The sequence below is a fragment of the Castor canadensis genome, chromosome X (genome assembly GCF_047511655.1).
Source record: "Castor canadensis chromosome X, mCasCan1.hap1v2, whole genome shotgun sequence".
NCBI lineage: Eukaryota > Metazoa > Chordata > Mammalia > Rodentia > Castoridae > Castor > Castor canadensis.
Genome location: NC_133405.1, coordinates 1,561,278 through 1,576,569, shown reverse-complemented (window position 1 = coordinate 1,576,569; position 15,292 = coordinate 1,561,278). Strand labels below are relative to the sequence as shown.

Sequence of the window (15,292 nt, the reverse complement as noted above, 5' to 3'; positions counted from 1 at the left end):
TCAGAGGTGACAGGGTCATCTTTGGTCACTGCCCAAAGTGTGTACCACGTGGTCTCTGTCTTGTCCTCTCCACCTTGGGTTTGCTTTTGTCCTCCTGCTGCTGCCTTCCACTGGAGACCTCTCCACAAAGTTATCTCCGTGTGCTGCACAGTTGGCAGGTTGAACCTCTTCTTTGGAGGTCAAGTGAAGCCTGAAGCCACCCACTATCTTTATAGCCTCTCCAGGGCCAGGACTCCCTCCCTCTGGGGCAGGAGGCAATCTTCTTCTGCCATTTTGTGCCATAACCAACTCAGGTGCCAATGGCTCACTCTCTTACCAGACAAGATCCCAACTTCTGTTTCCTGACCTTTTCATCTCCCAAGACCTGTCTGTTGTCTCTCTCGCTCTCTCGCGTTAGTGTATGTTAATTGTACAAAAGGGTTCCATTGAGATATTTCCGTAAGTGTTTTCATGAGACGGTCACACTATGTTCAGGCCACACTTGAACATGCTCTGCAGCCCAGACTGGCTTGGAACTCTTGATCCTTTGGCTTCACCCTCCCCAATACCAGGATTACAGGTACACGCCACCACACCCAACTTCCCAAGGCTTTTTTTTTTTTTCAGTACTGGAGCTTCAGCTTAGAGCCCGGAGCTTGCTAGGCAGGTGCTCTGTCACTTGAGCCCCATCCGCAGCCCCTAAGACCTTCATGACTTCACTTCCCCGTCTTCCTACAATTGCTCTGACTCGTTAATTTCCAAATGCCACTTGTCTGGACACAGCCTCACTCTGCTCTGCCCTGTTCTCTGACTCCTTCCCTCCCACCACCCCTGTGTTTGGATCAGAGCCCTGCACCCAGTCTTTCAGTTCCCACTGGGCTTTTGTCTCTTGCGCATCCTGCCTTGGCCCCACGGTTTCTCCATGTACGAGAGGAATCCCATGGGAGTGACAAATGCAGTAAGTCAGACGTGGACAAGAGCCAAGATCAGAGGCTTTTAAGCAGCTGGAGGGCCCAAGTTGTCTCATCCACACCCCAACCCACCATCCCTGATCTGCTGTTATGGCGACTCATGGCTACCAACCAACTATTTTCTCCTCTCTGTGGCCATGCAGACTGGCTGCTCTTGGCCAGGCACCAACTCCTGGTACAAACAGTTGAGGCCAAGGTTGGCATAAGCCACTGTGACACGCTGTATGATAGCCTTCCATTATAGACAGAATATTGTGCTCCCTAACCCCTTAGTGTGGCAATATTTGCGAATGGCGTCTCTAAAGAGGTAAGATTAAATGAGATTATAAGGGCAGGGCTTTAATTCCCATAGGATTTGTGTCCTTGTAAGAAACACCAGAGTGCTCACTCCTCACCACTACCATGTGAGGACTCAGTGAAAGGAGGCCGTGTGCAAACCTGGAAGAAAGCCCCCACCAGAAACACCTTACTGGACCTTGATCTGGGATTTCTGACCTCCCGAACTAGGAGAAAATAAGTGTCTGTGTTTTAAGCCACCCTGTCTGTGTAAGTCACCGGCTGCTGCAACAGGAGTTGTGTCTTTTGGTAGGCGACTTGCTCAGCCTGTCTCATCTAGACACTTTGATGTCATCTATTCCCTTTCCTCACTCGACACTCAGTCTACAAAGCCCATTTGACTTCTCTGCCCCCCTCGAAGCTAGAGAAAGACATAGAGTCGTGGGCTCCAAGCAAGCTGTTTCACAAAACCTACAATCCTCTACCGGTCCTACAGTTCCTGCCTTTTCACTCAGTGCATCTTCCAGGCTTTCTTCATCTACTGTGAACTCAGAAGGGAAGGGGAAAGTAAGTATATACGTTTACTTTCTTTTCCTCATTGAAGCCCACTAAAATGACAGTGAATGACCTTAAGAAAAAGAAAAATTTCAGTTGGGCATCCGTGGCTCATGCCTGTAATCCTAGCTACTCAGGAGACAGAGATCAAGAGGGTCAAGGTTGGGGGCCAGCTTGGGGAAATAGTTCTCAAGACCCTATCTGGAAAATACCCAGCCATTGCCATTAGAAAGGCTTGCTTGCAAAGCTGGCCCTTGGCTAGCACGTGATGGTGGAAGAATTGAGCCTGTCTTGTGTGACTCCACTAGGAGTGGACTCGGTGAACCTTGTGCCTGGTTTCCTCCAAACTTCCTCCACTGTGTCTTCTCCCTTTGCTATTTTTCCTTGTGTTCTTTGGCTGTAATAAATCTTAACCATGTGTATAGCTGGTTGCTTTGTTTTGTTTCTTGGTAATACTGGAGTTTGAACTCAGGACTTCAATCTTACTAGGCAGGTGCTCTATCTTGAGCCACACTTCCACCCCTTTTTTTGTTGGTTATTTCAGAGATAGGGTCTTACCTTTTTTGGCCCAGGCCAGCCTACATTGCGATTCTCCTATGCCTTCCCACCATGACTGGGATGACAGCTATTGGTTGAGATGGTGTTTTGCAAACTCTTTGCCTAGGCTGGCCTCAAGCCATGATCCTCCTGATCTCAGCCATTCGAATAGCTAGGATTATAGGCTTGAGCCACCAACACCCAACTTTATTTTTTATTTTTATTTTTTGTCTGAACTGGTGTTTGAGCTGAGGGCCTCATTGCCCACTAGGCAGGTGCTCTACCACTTGAGCCGATTATGTGTATAACTGTTTAAAGAGCAAGTGAAAATGCTACAAATGGAAAATTTGATATCACAGATAAATTGCCTTCATGTGCTTATCAGGAGACTGGACATGACAGAGGAATGAATCAATGAACTTGAAGACAGGTCAGTAGAAATTACCTAAACTAAAACAGAAACGAGTAGGGAGAAACAGCACAGAGCAGAGCATCTGAGATGTGTTCAGCTACACCAGATCGTTGGATGTATGTGCAGAAAGAGCATGTGGCAGAGGAAATTGGTGAAGACATGACCAAAATTTTTCCAAAATTGATGAAAGACATTATCAATCCACCAAAAATTTTAGTGAGATTTAGCCAGATAAATATAAAGAAAACCTCCTTTAGGTACTTTGTCGTCAAACTACTGAAAAACAAAAGTATAGGGAAAATCTTGAAAGCAGGCAGAGAAAAAAACGACATGCAATTACGGGGAACAATGAGATTGACAGTTTATTCCTCACCTGACACAACAGAGGCCAGAAGGTAATGGAACATTTTCAAATGCTAGAAGAAAAAGAAAAATTGTCAACCTGGAATTCTAGACCTACTGAAAATATTGTACAAAAATTGTGGCAGAAAAAATTTCATCCCCATATGAGAATTTTAAGAAATTCATCTCCAAATAGACATGCAATAAAATAAATGCATTAAGTAGACGAGAAATGACACCAAAGTGAATGAAGGAATGAAAAACGTCAGAAGAGACAAATATTTGTTGATTTTTTTACTGCTTCAAGGAAAAATAACAAGGGCTGGCCAGGTGCCTAAAATGGTACAGCACCTACCTAGCAAGCATGAGGCCCCAAGTTCAAACCCAAGTACCACCAAAAAAAATTTAAAAAGTAAAAGTAAGCATAATTTGGACTTACCTCTTTGTATATTGTATACAAAAGTAAAATATATAACAATAAAAACTCAAAAGGTCAGGCTGGAGGTGTGGCTCAAGTGGTAGAGTGCCTTTCTAGCAAGCATGAGGCCCCAAACCCCAGTGCCACCAAAAAAAGAAAAGAGAAAGAACACAAAAGATGTGACTATAGCAATCGGTATATTTCTATAGCACTCTCACATTGTTGAGAAAAGAGACTTTTTTTTTTTCAGCTGTGACTTCAGACAGGATGAAACAAGAGTTTTACCAGCTCTTTTGTGGGTTTTATAGAAATTTCCTTTACCCTTCTGTATTAGCCTCCTGAGGCATAGGCTATTGTTTTGAAGGTAGATTGTGCTCAATTAATAAAATAAATAACTTCTCCAGAAACAGCTAAAATCATTAAAAAAGATAACTAAAAAATCATGGCCGGCAGAGTGGCTCAAGTGGTAGAACGCCTGCCTGGCCTGCACGTGGCAGTGGGTTCAATCTCCAGCACCACTAAACAAGTAAATAAATAACTAAATAAATGTCAATAAAGATGAGGAGGGCACCGGTGGCTCATGTCTGTAATCCTAGCTACTTGGGAAGCTGAGATTGGGAGGACCCCAGTTCGAGGGCAGCCAGGGCAAATACTTCTCAGACTCCATCCCCAGAATAACCAGAGCAAAAATGAACTGGAGATTTGGCTCCAGAGGTAGAGCGCCTGCTCTGCAAGCATGAAGCCGAGTTCAAACTCGAAAGAAAGAGAGAAATAGGTAGTGATGATGGTTGTATAACATTGCGAATGTAATTAAGGGCACTCAACTGTACGTTTTCTTTCTTTGTGGTACTGGGGTTTGAACTCAGGGCCTATACCTCAGACCACTTCGTCAGTCCTTTTCTTGTGATGGCGAGATAGTCTCATGAACTATTTGCCCGGGCTGGCATCGACCTGGGATCCTCCTAATCTCTGCCTCGTGAGTAGCTAGGATTACAGGTGTGAGCCACCTCGCCCAGCTCAGACAGATAAAGATGTAAGACAAGGTTTTAAAGGCACTTGGAAAGGGCTCCCTGAGCAGATAAGTAGAAATTATCTAAACTTTAACACAAAGAGAAACAAGAGTGAGGAGAAACAGAACGAAGCAGAGCATCCGAGATGTGTGCAATTAAACAATATTAATTTGTTCAACCTACGTGCAGAAAGAGGATATGGCAGAGGAAATATTTCAAGAGATATGTGGCCAAAATGTTCCACAATTGCCGAAAGTCATAATCAAGCCACAAGTTCAGGTTGTTTCAAGTGCTTGCTGTGAGGCAGTGGCTGAAGATGGAGCAAGCTCAAGCTCACTGGGCCTCCCTCCTTCACATTGCCTCTGAGCCCTTCTGGTGTCCTCAGCGTGATCACTGCTTTGAGCGGCCTCATGGGACGGTGCGGAGTCAGACTGCTCACAAGGTCTTGACCAGTGAAGCTCTCTGCTAATAGCACAGAAATTACATTGCCTTTTCTGACCCAGCCTAGAAATCAAGCAGCACAAGGAAGTCACAAGCTTACTCGGATGATGGGGGAGGGTTAAGCTCCACCTCTTGATGGGGAGGTGGCAAGGTTCCAGGTGAGCATGTGGCATGGAAGATGTTGGGGCTACCTTTGAAAAACACAATCTGCTGCACACCAGTTAAAAGGCAGAGACTGTCAGGCTTAGACAAATAGCTAGATATTATTTAAAAGAAGCGCACTTTCCGCATAAAGACTCAGACATGATAAACATGAAAGTATGGAAAAAGATATTCCAAGCAAATACTGACCAGATAATATCAGATAGAGTCAAATTCAAGATGGAGTATTACCAGACATAAAGAGGAGCATTTCACAATGAAGAAGGGACAAATAATAAAAAAAGATACGAGCATTTCAAATGTGTAAGTACCTAATGACCCATCTTCCAAATACATGAAACAAAGGGTTTTAGACATAGAAAAATCTCCAAACATCCCTCTCTCAGTAACAGATTAAAACAATGGGCTGAGGGCTCAAGTGGTGGAGCACATGAAAAAACAAACAGGAAAACAATCGATCAAAATATGGATTTGAACAACACTATCAACCAAATTGACCTAATTGATACTTACAGAGCCCTGCATCCAAAAACAGCGGACTACGTATTTTCTTCACGTGCCAATGGAACATCCACCATCAGACAGCATTCCGGGCGACCGAACTAGTCTCCGAAATTACAAAGGATAAGACTTATGTGACACATGACCACAAGGATGTTGAATTAGAACTCAGCAACGAAGGATCTAGGAGTTTCTAAACATTTGGAAATAAAAAAGAACTACAGATTCCACAAACGTTAAAAAGATAGAGACTGGAAGTAGCTCAGGGGTAGTTATAGACTCTTGCCTGGCAAGCTCAAGGCCCTGAGTTCCGTCCCCAGCACTGAAAAAAAAAGAGAGAGAGAGAAATGAGATACTGTCAAAAACTGATGCCAATACATCCAATAACTTAGATGAAATGGACAAATTCTTTGAGAGATACAAAACTATCAAAGCTCGTTCAGAGCCTGGCGCAGGGGCTCACACCTGTAATCCCAGCAGTTGGAAGGCTGAGGCAGGAGGATCACAAATTGGAAGCCAACCTGGGTTGCGCAGCAAGACTCTGTCTCAAACAAACAAATAAAATAAACTATTTAGAAAGAATTAGGTAATCTGAATTGCCCTGCATCTATGAAAGGAATTGAATTTGTAACTAAATAGTCTCATAAAGAAAATTCCAGGCTTTCCTGATGACTCCTAGCAAATATTAGGGAAGCAATAATACCAATTCTACACAAACTCTTCCCAAAAATAGAAAAGGAAGGAACACTTCTGAGCTCATTTGACAAGATCAGCATTCTACTTATTCCAACCCCAAAGACCCCCTCAGAAAGAGAAAACTATAGACCACTATCCCTCGTGACCACATATGCAAAAATGCTAAATAAAATTTTAATAAATCAAATCTAGCAATACATAAACGACAATACATCGTGTTCCTCTTAGGACTGCAAGGTTACTTCAACATTTGACAATCAGTCATGTAGTTAACCATATTAACAGAATAATAACAAAAAGAAAAAACACATGATCATCCAGACGCCAAAAAAATTATCAAAATTCAACTATACTCACTTGTGATTAAAAGCCTTCAGTAAAACTAGAACTAGCAGGAAACCGCTTCAGCTCATTCAAGGGCATCTTTGCAAAAGCCACAGGTGACATGAAATCTAGTGATGGCAGACTGACTGCCTCTGCTTTATGATCTGGCACAAGGAAGGTGTCCACTCTTACCACTCTTGCCACTAGTCCTAGCTAGTGCACAAAGGAAGAAAATGGAGTAGAAGGCATACAGAATAGAAAGGACAAAAGTAACCCAGCACAGCAACAAAAACAAACAAACAAACAAACAAACAAAAAACCCATCTTTACTCAGAGATGACATGACTGTCTGTGGAAAACAAAATCCTTAGGAATCACAAAACACAGCAGAATAAGACATGAACTCGGCGATGCTGCAGGGTAAAGTGAGGACACAATGCAGAAATCCACAGGATGTCTACGGGAACATTCAAGAGCACCACTTACAAGGGCTGCAGGTGTGGCTCCTTTTGCAGCTGGGGGTAAAGCACAAAGCCTGTCATCAGCAGCCAGGGGCTGAGGCTGGAGGAATAAGAGTTCCAGGCCAGCCTGGACTACACAGTGAAACATTGTCTCAAAAAAAAAAAAAAATTAGGGCTGGCAGAGTGGCTCAAGGGTAAAGCACCTGCCTAGCAAGTGTGAGGACCTGAGTTCAGTCCCCAAAGAGTCCAGAAACAGACCTACACACATACGATCTATGTGAGCTCTTCGGCAAAGGTGCCAAGAGGGGCACCTTTCAGCAGGGGAATTCAACAGCGGAATGTCAGTCTTTTGAAGACATGGCATCGGAACAACTGCATTCAAGCTAAACAATGAGCCTTGACTTTATGCCACTGTGAACAAACTTTAACTTGAAATGAATGAGGCCTAAATGTACGAGCTACAGATGTAATGCTTCTAGAAGACATCATAGGCAATATCTTTGTGACATTGGACTAGGCAAAGACATTCAGACAGGACACAAAAAACACAAACCACTGAAGAAAAACAAATTAATAAATTAGATGTCATCAAAACCAAAACATGTACTATTTAAAAGAAAGCAAAAGCTAGGTGCCAGTGTCTCATGCCTGTAATCCTAGCTATTCGGGAGGCTGAGATTAGGAGGATTATGTCTCGAGGCCAGCCTGAGCAAACAGTTCACAAGACCCTGTCTCCAAAATAACCAGAGCAAAATGGACTGGGGGCATGCTCAAGTAGTAGAGAGCCTGCTTTGCAAGTATAAGGCCCTGAGTTCAAACTTCAGTCCCACCAAAGAAAAAAAAAGAAAAAGAAAAAAGAAAGTGAGCCAGGTGCCAGTGGCTCACACCTGTAATCCTAGCTACTCAGGAGGCCGAGATCAGGAGGATGGCAGTTCAAAGCCAGCCCAGGCAGATAGTTCTCAAGATCCTATCTCAAAAAATGCATCACAAAAAAAAAAGGGCTAGAGGAGTGGCTCAAAGTGTAGACCCTGAGTTCAAACCCCAGTACCCCCCCCAAAAAAAGTGAAAGACAGATAATATGCAGAACCTGCAAAGACCCGGAGCAAGTGCAGCTCTCACACAGTGCTAGTGGGCGTGCAAAATGGCGCAATGAGTTTGGGAAACAATTGGGCCTTTTCTTACAAACTTAAGCATGCATTTATCATAATGACCCAGCAATCCCATGCGTTAGGTACTGAGAAAAATTAAAGCGTACACAAAAAGGCTTACTGGAAACAACACACGTGTCCATCAACCGGCAATAAAACGAACGAGCTGGTTCAGCTACAGGCTGAACACTACTTAGCCCTAAAAAGCAACAAACAGCCAGGCACCGGTGCTTCACGCCTGTAATCCTAGCTACGTGGGAGGCTGAGAGCAGGAAGATCGGGGTTCAAAGGAACAAATTCTGACATGTACAATACAGATGAACCTGAAGAAGCTGAACTCAAACTACTACATACTCTGTGGTTCTATTTATATACAATTCTTTTTATTTCTTGCAGTGCTAGGGATCAAACACAGGGCCTTCTGCATGCTAGCAAGTGTTGTACCACTGAGCTACACACCAGCCTTATATAAAATTCTAGAAAAGGCAAAGCTGTAGTGACAGATTAATGCTTGCCAGTCTCCAAAGACGGTGGTGAAGGTGACTGACTGCAAAGGACCATGACAGAGCTTTCTGGAACAATGCAACTGTTCTTATACATTATGATTGTAGTGGTGGTTACACAACTGTAAAAATTTGTCAAATCTCATCAGGCAGCACAATTATTAGTGAACTAGGCAGGCACAGTGGCTCATGTCTGTCATCCCAGTTACTCAGGAGGCAGAGATTGAGAAAATCAAAGTTTGAGGCCAGCCAGACAAAAAAGTTAGGGTGACCCCATCTCAACCAATAGCTGGGTGTGGTGGCATGTGTCTGTGGTCCCAGCTACGAAGGAAGCATAAATAGGAGAATGGAGATCCATGCCAGCTGTGGACACTCTCACAAAAAAAAAAACCAAAAACTAAAGATTGCTAGCCTGTGGCTCACGCCTGCAATCCTAGCTTCTCGGGAAGCAGAGACCAGGACGATCATGGTTCAAAGCCAGACACGGCAAAAAGTTTGTGAGACCCTATCTCAAAAATACCCATCACAAAAAAAGGGCTGGTGGAGTGACTCAAGCAGTAGAGTACCTGCCTAGCAAGCGTGAGGACTTAAGTTCAAATCCCACTGCTGCCCCCCCAAAAAAAAACTAAAGAAAGAAAGGGCTGGGGGCTATGGTCAAATGGTAGAGCACCCGCCTAGTAAGTGCAAGGTCAAGTTCAAACCCCAGTACCACCAAAAAAAAAAAAAAAATCAGTGAACTTTATTTATGCTAATAATACCTCAGTAGAGCTGATCTTATTGTTTTATGTTTTGTGCACACCAGGCAAGTGCTTTACAATGAAGCTGCTTTGAAGTCTCCCAGAGAAGGAGCTGCTGTAGACAGCGATAATGGAGAGAGAAGCGCTCTGATCATGCGCAGTCGGTGGTACAGGAGGCAGGTCAAGCTGGGGTCCTCCGGCTCGGTTCCTCCTCTGGTCCCCTGGGGCCTAGGGTGATCCATGTTACCCCCACCCTCACCACCAGGTGTCTCCTCGCCCCTTATGCTCCTCCCCTTGGGCTGGGGGAGGTCAGGGGTCACACCACACCTTGGCCACCCACGGAGCTCTTTCTGCAAGTCCTATGGGGACCAGAGGGGGCAGGCAGAGGATCTGCGCTGGGAGAAAGGAGGCCGGGTAGATGCCCTGGTCCTGGTTACCAGGGCCCCGAGGGCAGGGGCTTCTGGCAGCCCAGTGCTGTCAGCGCTGTCTGCTGACTCAGGTGGCCCTGGGGGTGAGTACGCCCCAACAGCCCTTCTTCCTGTGGTAACTGCTGCCGAGCTGAGCCCCATCTTCCTGGTCTACTGTCTGGTGGCTGGGGCAGGGGCCTGCCTAGGGCCTCTCACTTCTGATGGGTTCCATGCCACAGATGGTGGGACTCAGCCCAGCTGGGCCTCTCACCTGGCATAGCACCAGGCAGCGCCTGCAGGTGTGCACCCACAGTTTCCGAATCTTCAGGGACCCTTGGCTGTGGAGTCAAACTTTCTGGCACATCCTCTTGCCTAGGTGGGTCTCAGCTCATCCTGGAGGTCTCTGGGCACCTGTCCTGGCTGAGCAGGGGAGCCGAGTCTCAGCCTTGATATAGACATGAGCTCCACCCTACACCTTGCTTCTCGGAGCCCAGAGAGACCCCTTCCCCAAGACTTTGCCCTGGTTTGGCAAAAGGAAATGAGTCCAGGCAGCAGAGCTGACCTCAGGCCTGGTCACCTGACTGAGGGGTCCCAGGCCATCCGTGGGATCCGGCCCTCCATGGCCACATTCAGGAAGAGCAATTGATAAGGAACAAGTTGCCTGCTTATTCCAAGAGTCTGTCTCCCTTCCGGAACTGGTCCAGCTTGGCTCCACGTGGAAGGAGAGGCATTTTTATGGCCCTTTCTGCTCTAGGTCTTTCTTTGCCTATCCTTCAGTCATAAATTCCCATTTCAGGGAAGGGAAAGCTGAGGTCACACAGATGAACAGCAGTGAAGCAGGACTCTTCACTTCTCTGCCAATTGAAAGGTATCCTTGAATGACAAGGAAATTTTTGTCCACTGTGGGCCAGCACATGGGGGTGGGCATGAGGAAAGGCAGAAAGGACAGCTGGGACTGTCCCCCAGTGACTCTCCCTGGAATACTGCTAATCTGGATGACATCAGAAAGTTGGCTTGATGCTCCTAGGTCACTAAAAATCTTTGTGTGGTCCTGGGGCAGGATGCGAAGATGTGCTTGCTCAGAGGAGTTGTGGCTGCAGTGTCTATGCCTGGGATGTCAGCGTTCTGCAACCCACTTCCAAAGGATTGGGAAACGATAAACACACATGTGGGACGTGTGGTCTGGGTATGTGTGGCGTGTGGATGTCTGAGCTGCATGGTACGTGCCCGGGTACCACACACCTGTGCTGCACGCATGCGTGGTGATCTACAGTGGGGGTGATAGGGTGTGCATCTCTGCCTCTGTGGAACGCACCCACCTCCATGTCGCCTTTACCCTGTTGGGGCTGCGAAGGGCTGGGGCACCACCACGCTCTCTGAGCAGGAAAAGGAGGCCTCCGCTGTTGTTCAGGTCCCTTGGCCTGGGCCTAGTCTACGCAAGGGCCGTTTTGGTCTCTAGCCTTGCAGGTCAATGGAGAAGACAGACAAACAGGAAAAAGGGAGCTTGGCCCTGGAGGGTGAGCAGGCTGCAGCCTGGGGCTGGGCTGGACTAGGCTGATGTAGGAAGAAGGGGAGCAGATTGGGCTGCAGCTGGGTGCAGAGGGCAAGAGGGAAGGCCCTGAAGACTGGCGGAAGTGCCTCTCTCAGCCCCTCCACGTGGAAATTTGCACTCCATTGCCTGTCATGTGCACAAATGTGTAGAGTCTGTGTCGAGGAGTCTTATGTGTGTGTGGCTGTCTCACACATGTGTGTGTGTGAGGATGAGAGAGAGAGAGAGAGAGAGAGAGAGAGAGGAAGAGGGAGAGGGGGAGAGAGAGAGAGAGAGGGAGATTCTCAGAGACTGAGAAACAGGTAAGCACAGAGAGGTCAGGCCGGAAGCCCCTCCTCCTAGGTAGCTGCAGGTGGGGGAGGAGGAAGAGGATGGGGACAGAGGTGTTCCTGGCTCCCACAGGCCTCCAGGGAGGAAGTTGGATCTTACAGGGGTACATTAAGCCCTGGCTTGGCCCCTGCCCCCATCCCCACCCTTCCTGTCCCTCATCTCCGGCCAGCAGGCCCTCATTGAGGAGGAGGGGCCTGCATGGGCCTGGGAGGGGCCCTCCCTCTGTGTAGTGGGAACTCTCCAGGCTTTTTACCCCTTCCTTGCCTGGGCTCAAAGAGGAACAGAAGTGAGGCCTGGGAAAGGGGAGTAAGGCTTTGCCAAGAAAAAGCTGTGTGATACTTGGCCAGGTCTAGCCATTTCCAGGCTCAGTTTCCCCAGTCAGGAGATGAGATCCAGGACTAAATGACTGCCCACAGTGCTGCCAGACCAGTTGTTCTGGAAAGGTGGTCCCTGTGGGGTGTGGGCAAGCCAGATGAAGTCGAGGCTGCTGCTGGGCCAGGCTAGTGCAGGGAAATAGTCCCGGGGCCAGATCAGGGAAGCCCGGTGGGGGAGGGGAAGGGAAACAGGAGGCTAGGAACCTACTTCCTGGTGGACGGAGGCAGGCAGGAGGCCAGGGGAGGTGAGTGGGGGGAGCGGGAGGGGAGGAAGTCCCCTCGTGTGCAGGTCACTCCCGGAGGCTGGGTTGGGGCGGGGCGGAGGATGGAGAGCAGAGCTGATCTTAGAGCCACCTTCATGCTGCCACCCAGCTGCCCAGCTGCCCGGGAGACTGGACAGGTAAGGGGTGTAAGGGGGCCCTGGGAACACACTTGGCCCCTTCTGCCCGGTCCCTAGTCTTCCAACAGCGTCCTCTCCAGGCCTCTATCAGGGCTGGGGGAGCCATGTGTCTGTCTCAGACGCCTGTTCCCCAGTCTGGATCTTCTGAGCTGTCTGGGTGGGTCCTGGGTTTTGTATGTTTGCCTGACTATCTCTCTCCATCGCCCCTGCCCAGGACTGGGCACAGGCCGATCCCTAGTCCCGCACACACACACACACTGACAAGCACCTGCCACCGTGGCACCTCTTTAAGGGCTTCTGTGCAGTGGCCCTGGACAACAGGGCTGCCCCTGGAGTGGAAGCTGCGTTCGCTCCTGTCTCCAGGCGCTCAGAACACCGGCATCAGCCCCACCATGTTCCTGGCATCCACCATCTCCGGTAAGGCTCCAGCCAGAGGGCTCCTGCCCACCCCCACCGGGGTGAGCTAGGGGGCTGGGTGGGTTTGATGAAGCCCAGAAGCCCTTTTCTAAAGATGAAACAAGTAGGGAAGTAAGTGCCTCTCCAGGCTGTGGATCAGAGCTGAGGGCGCCCTTCCCTCCAGACATGTGTGCGACTGCCCACAGATGTGGCTTCCTTAGAGGGGTGCTGGGAGCCAGGAAGTGGGCAGAGGGGGAGACAGAAGCCTCAAGGTGCCAAGATGCCCCGTCACTGGCTCAGGTACCCTGCACAGCACCCTCACTAACTTAGCCCTCATTCCCCACCCTTGCCCAGCCGTGCCCGGGCCCCTTTCTCTACCTAGCCATCCTAGCAACAGCAGCCAGGAGGATGCCCGAGACCCACTGCTAGCCCAGGCGGAACTGGCCTTGCTTTCCACAGTCTTTGTGGCCGTGGCCTTGAGCAATGGCCTGGTGCTGGGGGCCCTAGTACGGCGAGGCCGGCGTGGCCGCTGGGCACCCATGCACGTCTTCATTGGCCACTTGTGCCTAGCTGACCTGGCTGTGGCTCTGTTTCAAGTGCTGCCCCAGCTGGCCTGGGATGCCACTGACCGCTTCCGTGGGCCTGATGCCCTGTGTCGGGTCGTCAAGTACTTGCAGATGGTGGGTATGTACGCCTCCTCCTACATGATCGTGGCCATGACGCTAGACCGCCACCGTGCCATCTGTCGGCCCATGCTGGCGCACCGCCATGGAGGTGGGGCTCGCTGGAACCGGCCAGTTCTGGTGGCCTGGGCCTTCTCGCTTCTTCTCAGCCTGCCCCAGCTCTTCATCTTCGCTCAGCGTGATGTGGGAGATGGCAGCGGGGTCTTCGACTGCTGGGCCCACTTTGCAGAGCCCTGGGGACTTCGTGCCTATGTCACCTGGATTGCCCTGATGGTGTTTGTAGCACCTGCCCTGGGTATCGCCGCCTGCCAGGTTCTGATCTTCCGTGAGATTCATGCCAGCCTGGTGCCAGGGCCATCAGAGAGGGCTGGGGGGCGCCGCAGAGGGCACCGAACAGGTAGTCCCAGCGAGGGAGCCCAGGTGTCAGCAGCCATGGCCAAGACCGTGAGGATGACGCTGGTAATTGTGATTGTCTACGTGCTGTGCTGGGCGCCCTTCTTCCTTGTGCAGCTATGGGCAGCGTGGGATCCAGAGGCACCTCTGGAAGGTGGGTGTGGCAGTGGCTAGGGTTGTGGGGTACCCACTATCCCACCCCCCGGCAGCGGGCCCAAAGACATGTGCTCACATGGACTGCCCGCTAGCATCACACCCCTCCCCAGACACCCTGACCCCCAGCCTGGGCTCCTTCTTCTTCACAGGGCCTCCCTTTGTGCTGCTTATGCTGCTAGCCAGCCTCAACAGCTGCACCAACCCCTGGATCTACGCTTTCTTTAGCAGCAGTCTCTCCTCAGAGCTGCGCAGCTTGTTCTGCTGTGCTAGGAGGCGTACCCCACCCAACCTGGGGTCCCAAGATGACTCCTGTGCCACTGCCAGCTCCTCTCTGACCAAGGATACCTCCTCCTGAGCAGTCTGGGTTTCTTCCTTCCAAAGCTTCCCTGTAGTTGCCTATCTGGGGCTGGCCCTGGAGCCACTGGGAGAGGGGGCCCACAGAGAATCGGCCAGAGCTTGGGGCTGGCTGTACTGTGTGGCCCTAAGCAGGGCCCCCTCCAGGCCTCGCTGTCCCTAGGTGTATAAAGTAGACTTCCGGCTCCAGCACTAGGAGGGGCCCCTCTGGTTAGCTCCTTTGTACCAGGCATGGGGAGAGACTGGGCAGAGGGCCTCAGGGTCTGGGGGTGACAGGCAACATGAATGCATGTGCTTCCACCCTGACAAGTACCCCGCAGAGGTCCCAGAGAACCAAAGAGAAAGGACCAGCCTGTGCCAGGGAACCCTCCTGTCTATGTGTGCATCTCTGGTCCCTCGCTCCTCACTCGCTCCATAATAAAAGTTGCTGTTCCACATGATAAAAGCGAGAGCACACAAGGGAGGGGTGAGGATAGGTAAGACACCTAAAAAATTAGCTAGCATTTGTTGCCCTCAACGCAGAGAAACTAAAGCAGATATCTTAAAAGCAACTGAGGCCAATAGGAAAAGGGGACCAGGAACTAGAGAAAAGGTTAGATCAAAAAGAATTAACGTAGAAGGTAACACACACGCACAGGAAATCAATGTGAGTCAATGCCCTGTATAGCTATCCTTATCTCAACCAGCAAAAACCCTTGTTCCTTCCTATTATTGCTTATACTCTCTCTACAACAAAATTAGAAATAAGGGCAAAATAGTTTCTGCTGGGTATTGGGG

General features: G+C 49.3%; 1 protein-coding gene and 1 non-coding gene across 5 annotated transcripts; one reads left to right on the top strand and one right to left on the bottom strand.

Moving 5' to 3' along the window:
* Positions 1-3,738: 3,738 nt before the first annotated feature.
* LOC141420182 (small nucleolar RNA SNORA26) lies at positions 3,739-3,858 on the bottom strand. Its single transcript, XR_012444852.1, has one exon. It is a non-coding gene; the product is annotated as a small nucleolar RNA SNORA26 (small nucleolar RNA).
* Positions 3,859-12,018: 8,160 nt separating this feature from the next.
* Positions 12,019-15,265, top strand: Avpr2 (arginine vasopressin receptor 2). 4 transcript variants are annotated; one of them, XM_074062921.1, is made up of 4 exons: positions 12,019-12,533; positions 12,826-12,950; positions 13,284-14,159; positions 14,311-15,265. In XM_074062921.1, the coding sequence occupies exons 2-4, from the start codon at positions 12,926-12,928 to the stop codon at positions 14,514-14,516; spliced, it is 1,107 nt and encodes a 368-aa protein (XP_073919022.1). In that variant the 5' UTR covers positions 12,019-12,533; positions 12,826-12,925; the 3' UTR covers positions 14,517-15,265. The 4 variants fall into 4 exon arrangements, with proteins under 4 accessions (XP_073919022.1, XP_073919023.1, XP_073919024.1 ...); XM_074062922.1 differs by having other exon boundaries at positions 12,748-12,950; XM_074062923.1 differs by lacking the exon at positions 12,019-12,533 and having other exon boundaries at positions 12,544-12,950; positions 13,598-14,159.
* The last annotated feature ends 27 nt before the right edge of the window (positions 15,266-15,292 follow it).

Excerpts from the sequence above, each read along its gene's own strand:
- Avpr2 (XM_074062920.1), top strand. The coding sequence starts at position 12,638 with ATGTGTCTGTCTCAGACGCCTGTTCCCCAGTCTGGATCTTCTGAGCTG. Across the intron at positions 12,951-13,283 it reads CCTGGCATCCACCATCTCCG|CCGTGCCCGGGCCCCTTTCT; the intron begins GTAAGGCTCCAG and ends ACCCTTGCCCAG. Across the intron at positions 14,160-14,310 it reads TCCAGAGGCACCTCTGGAAG|GGCCTCCCTTTGTGCTGCTT; the intron begins GTGGGTGTGGCA and ends TCTTCTTCACAG.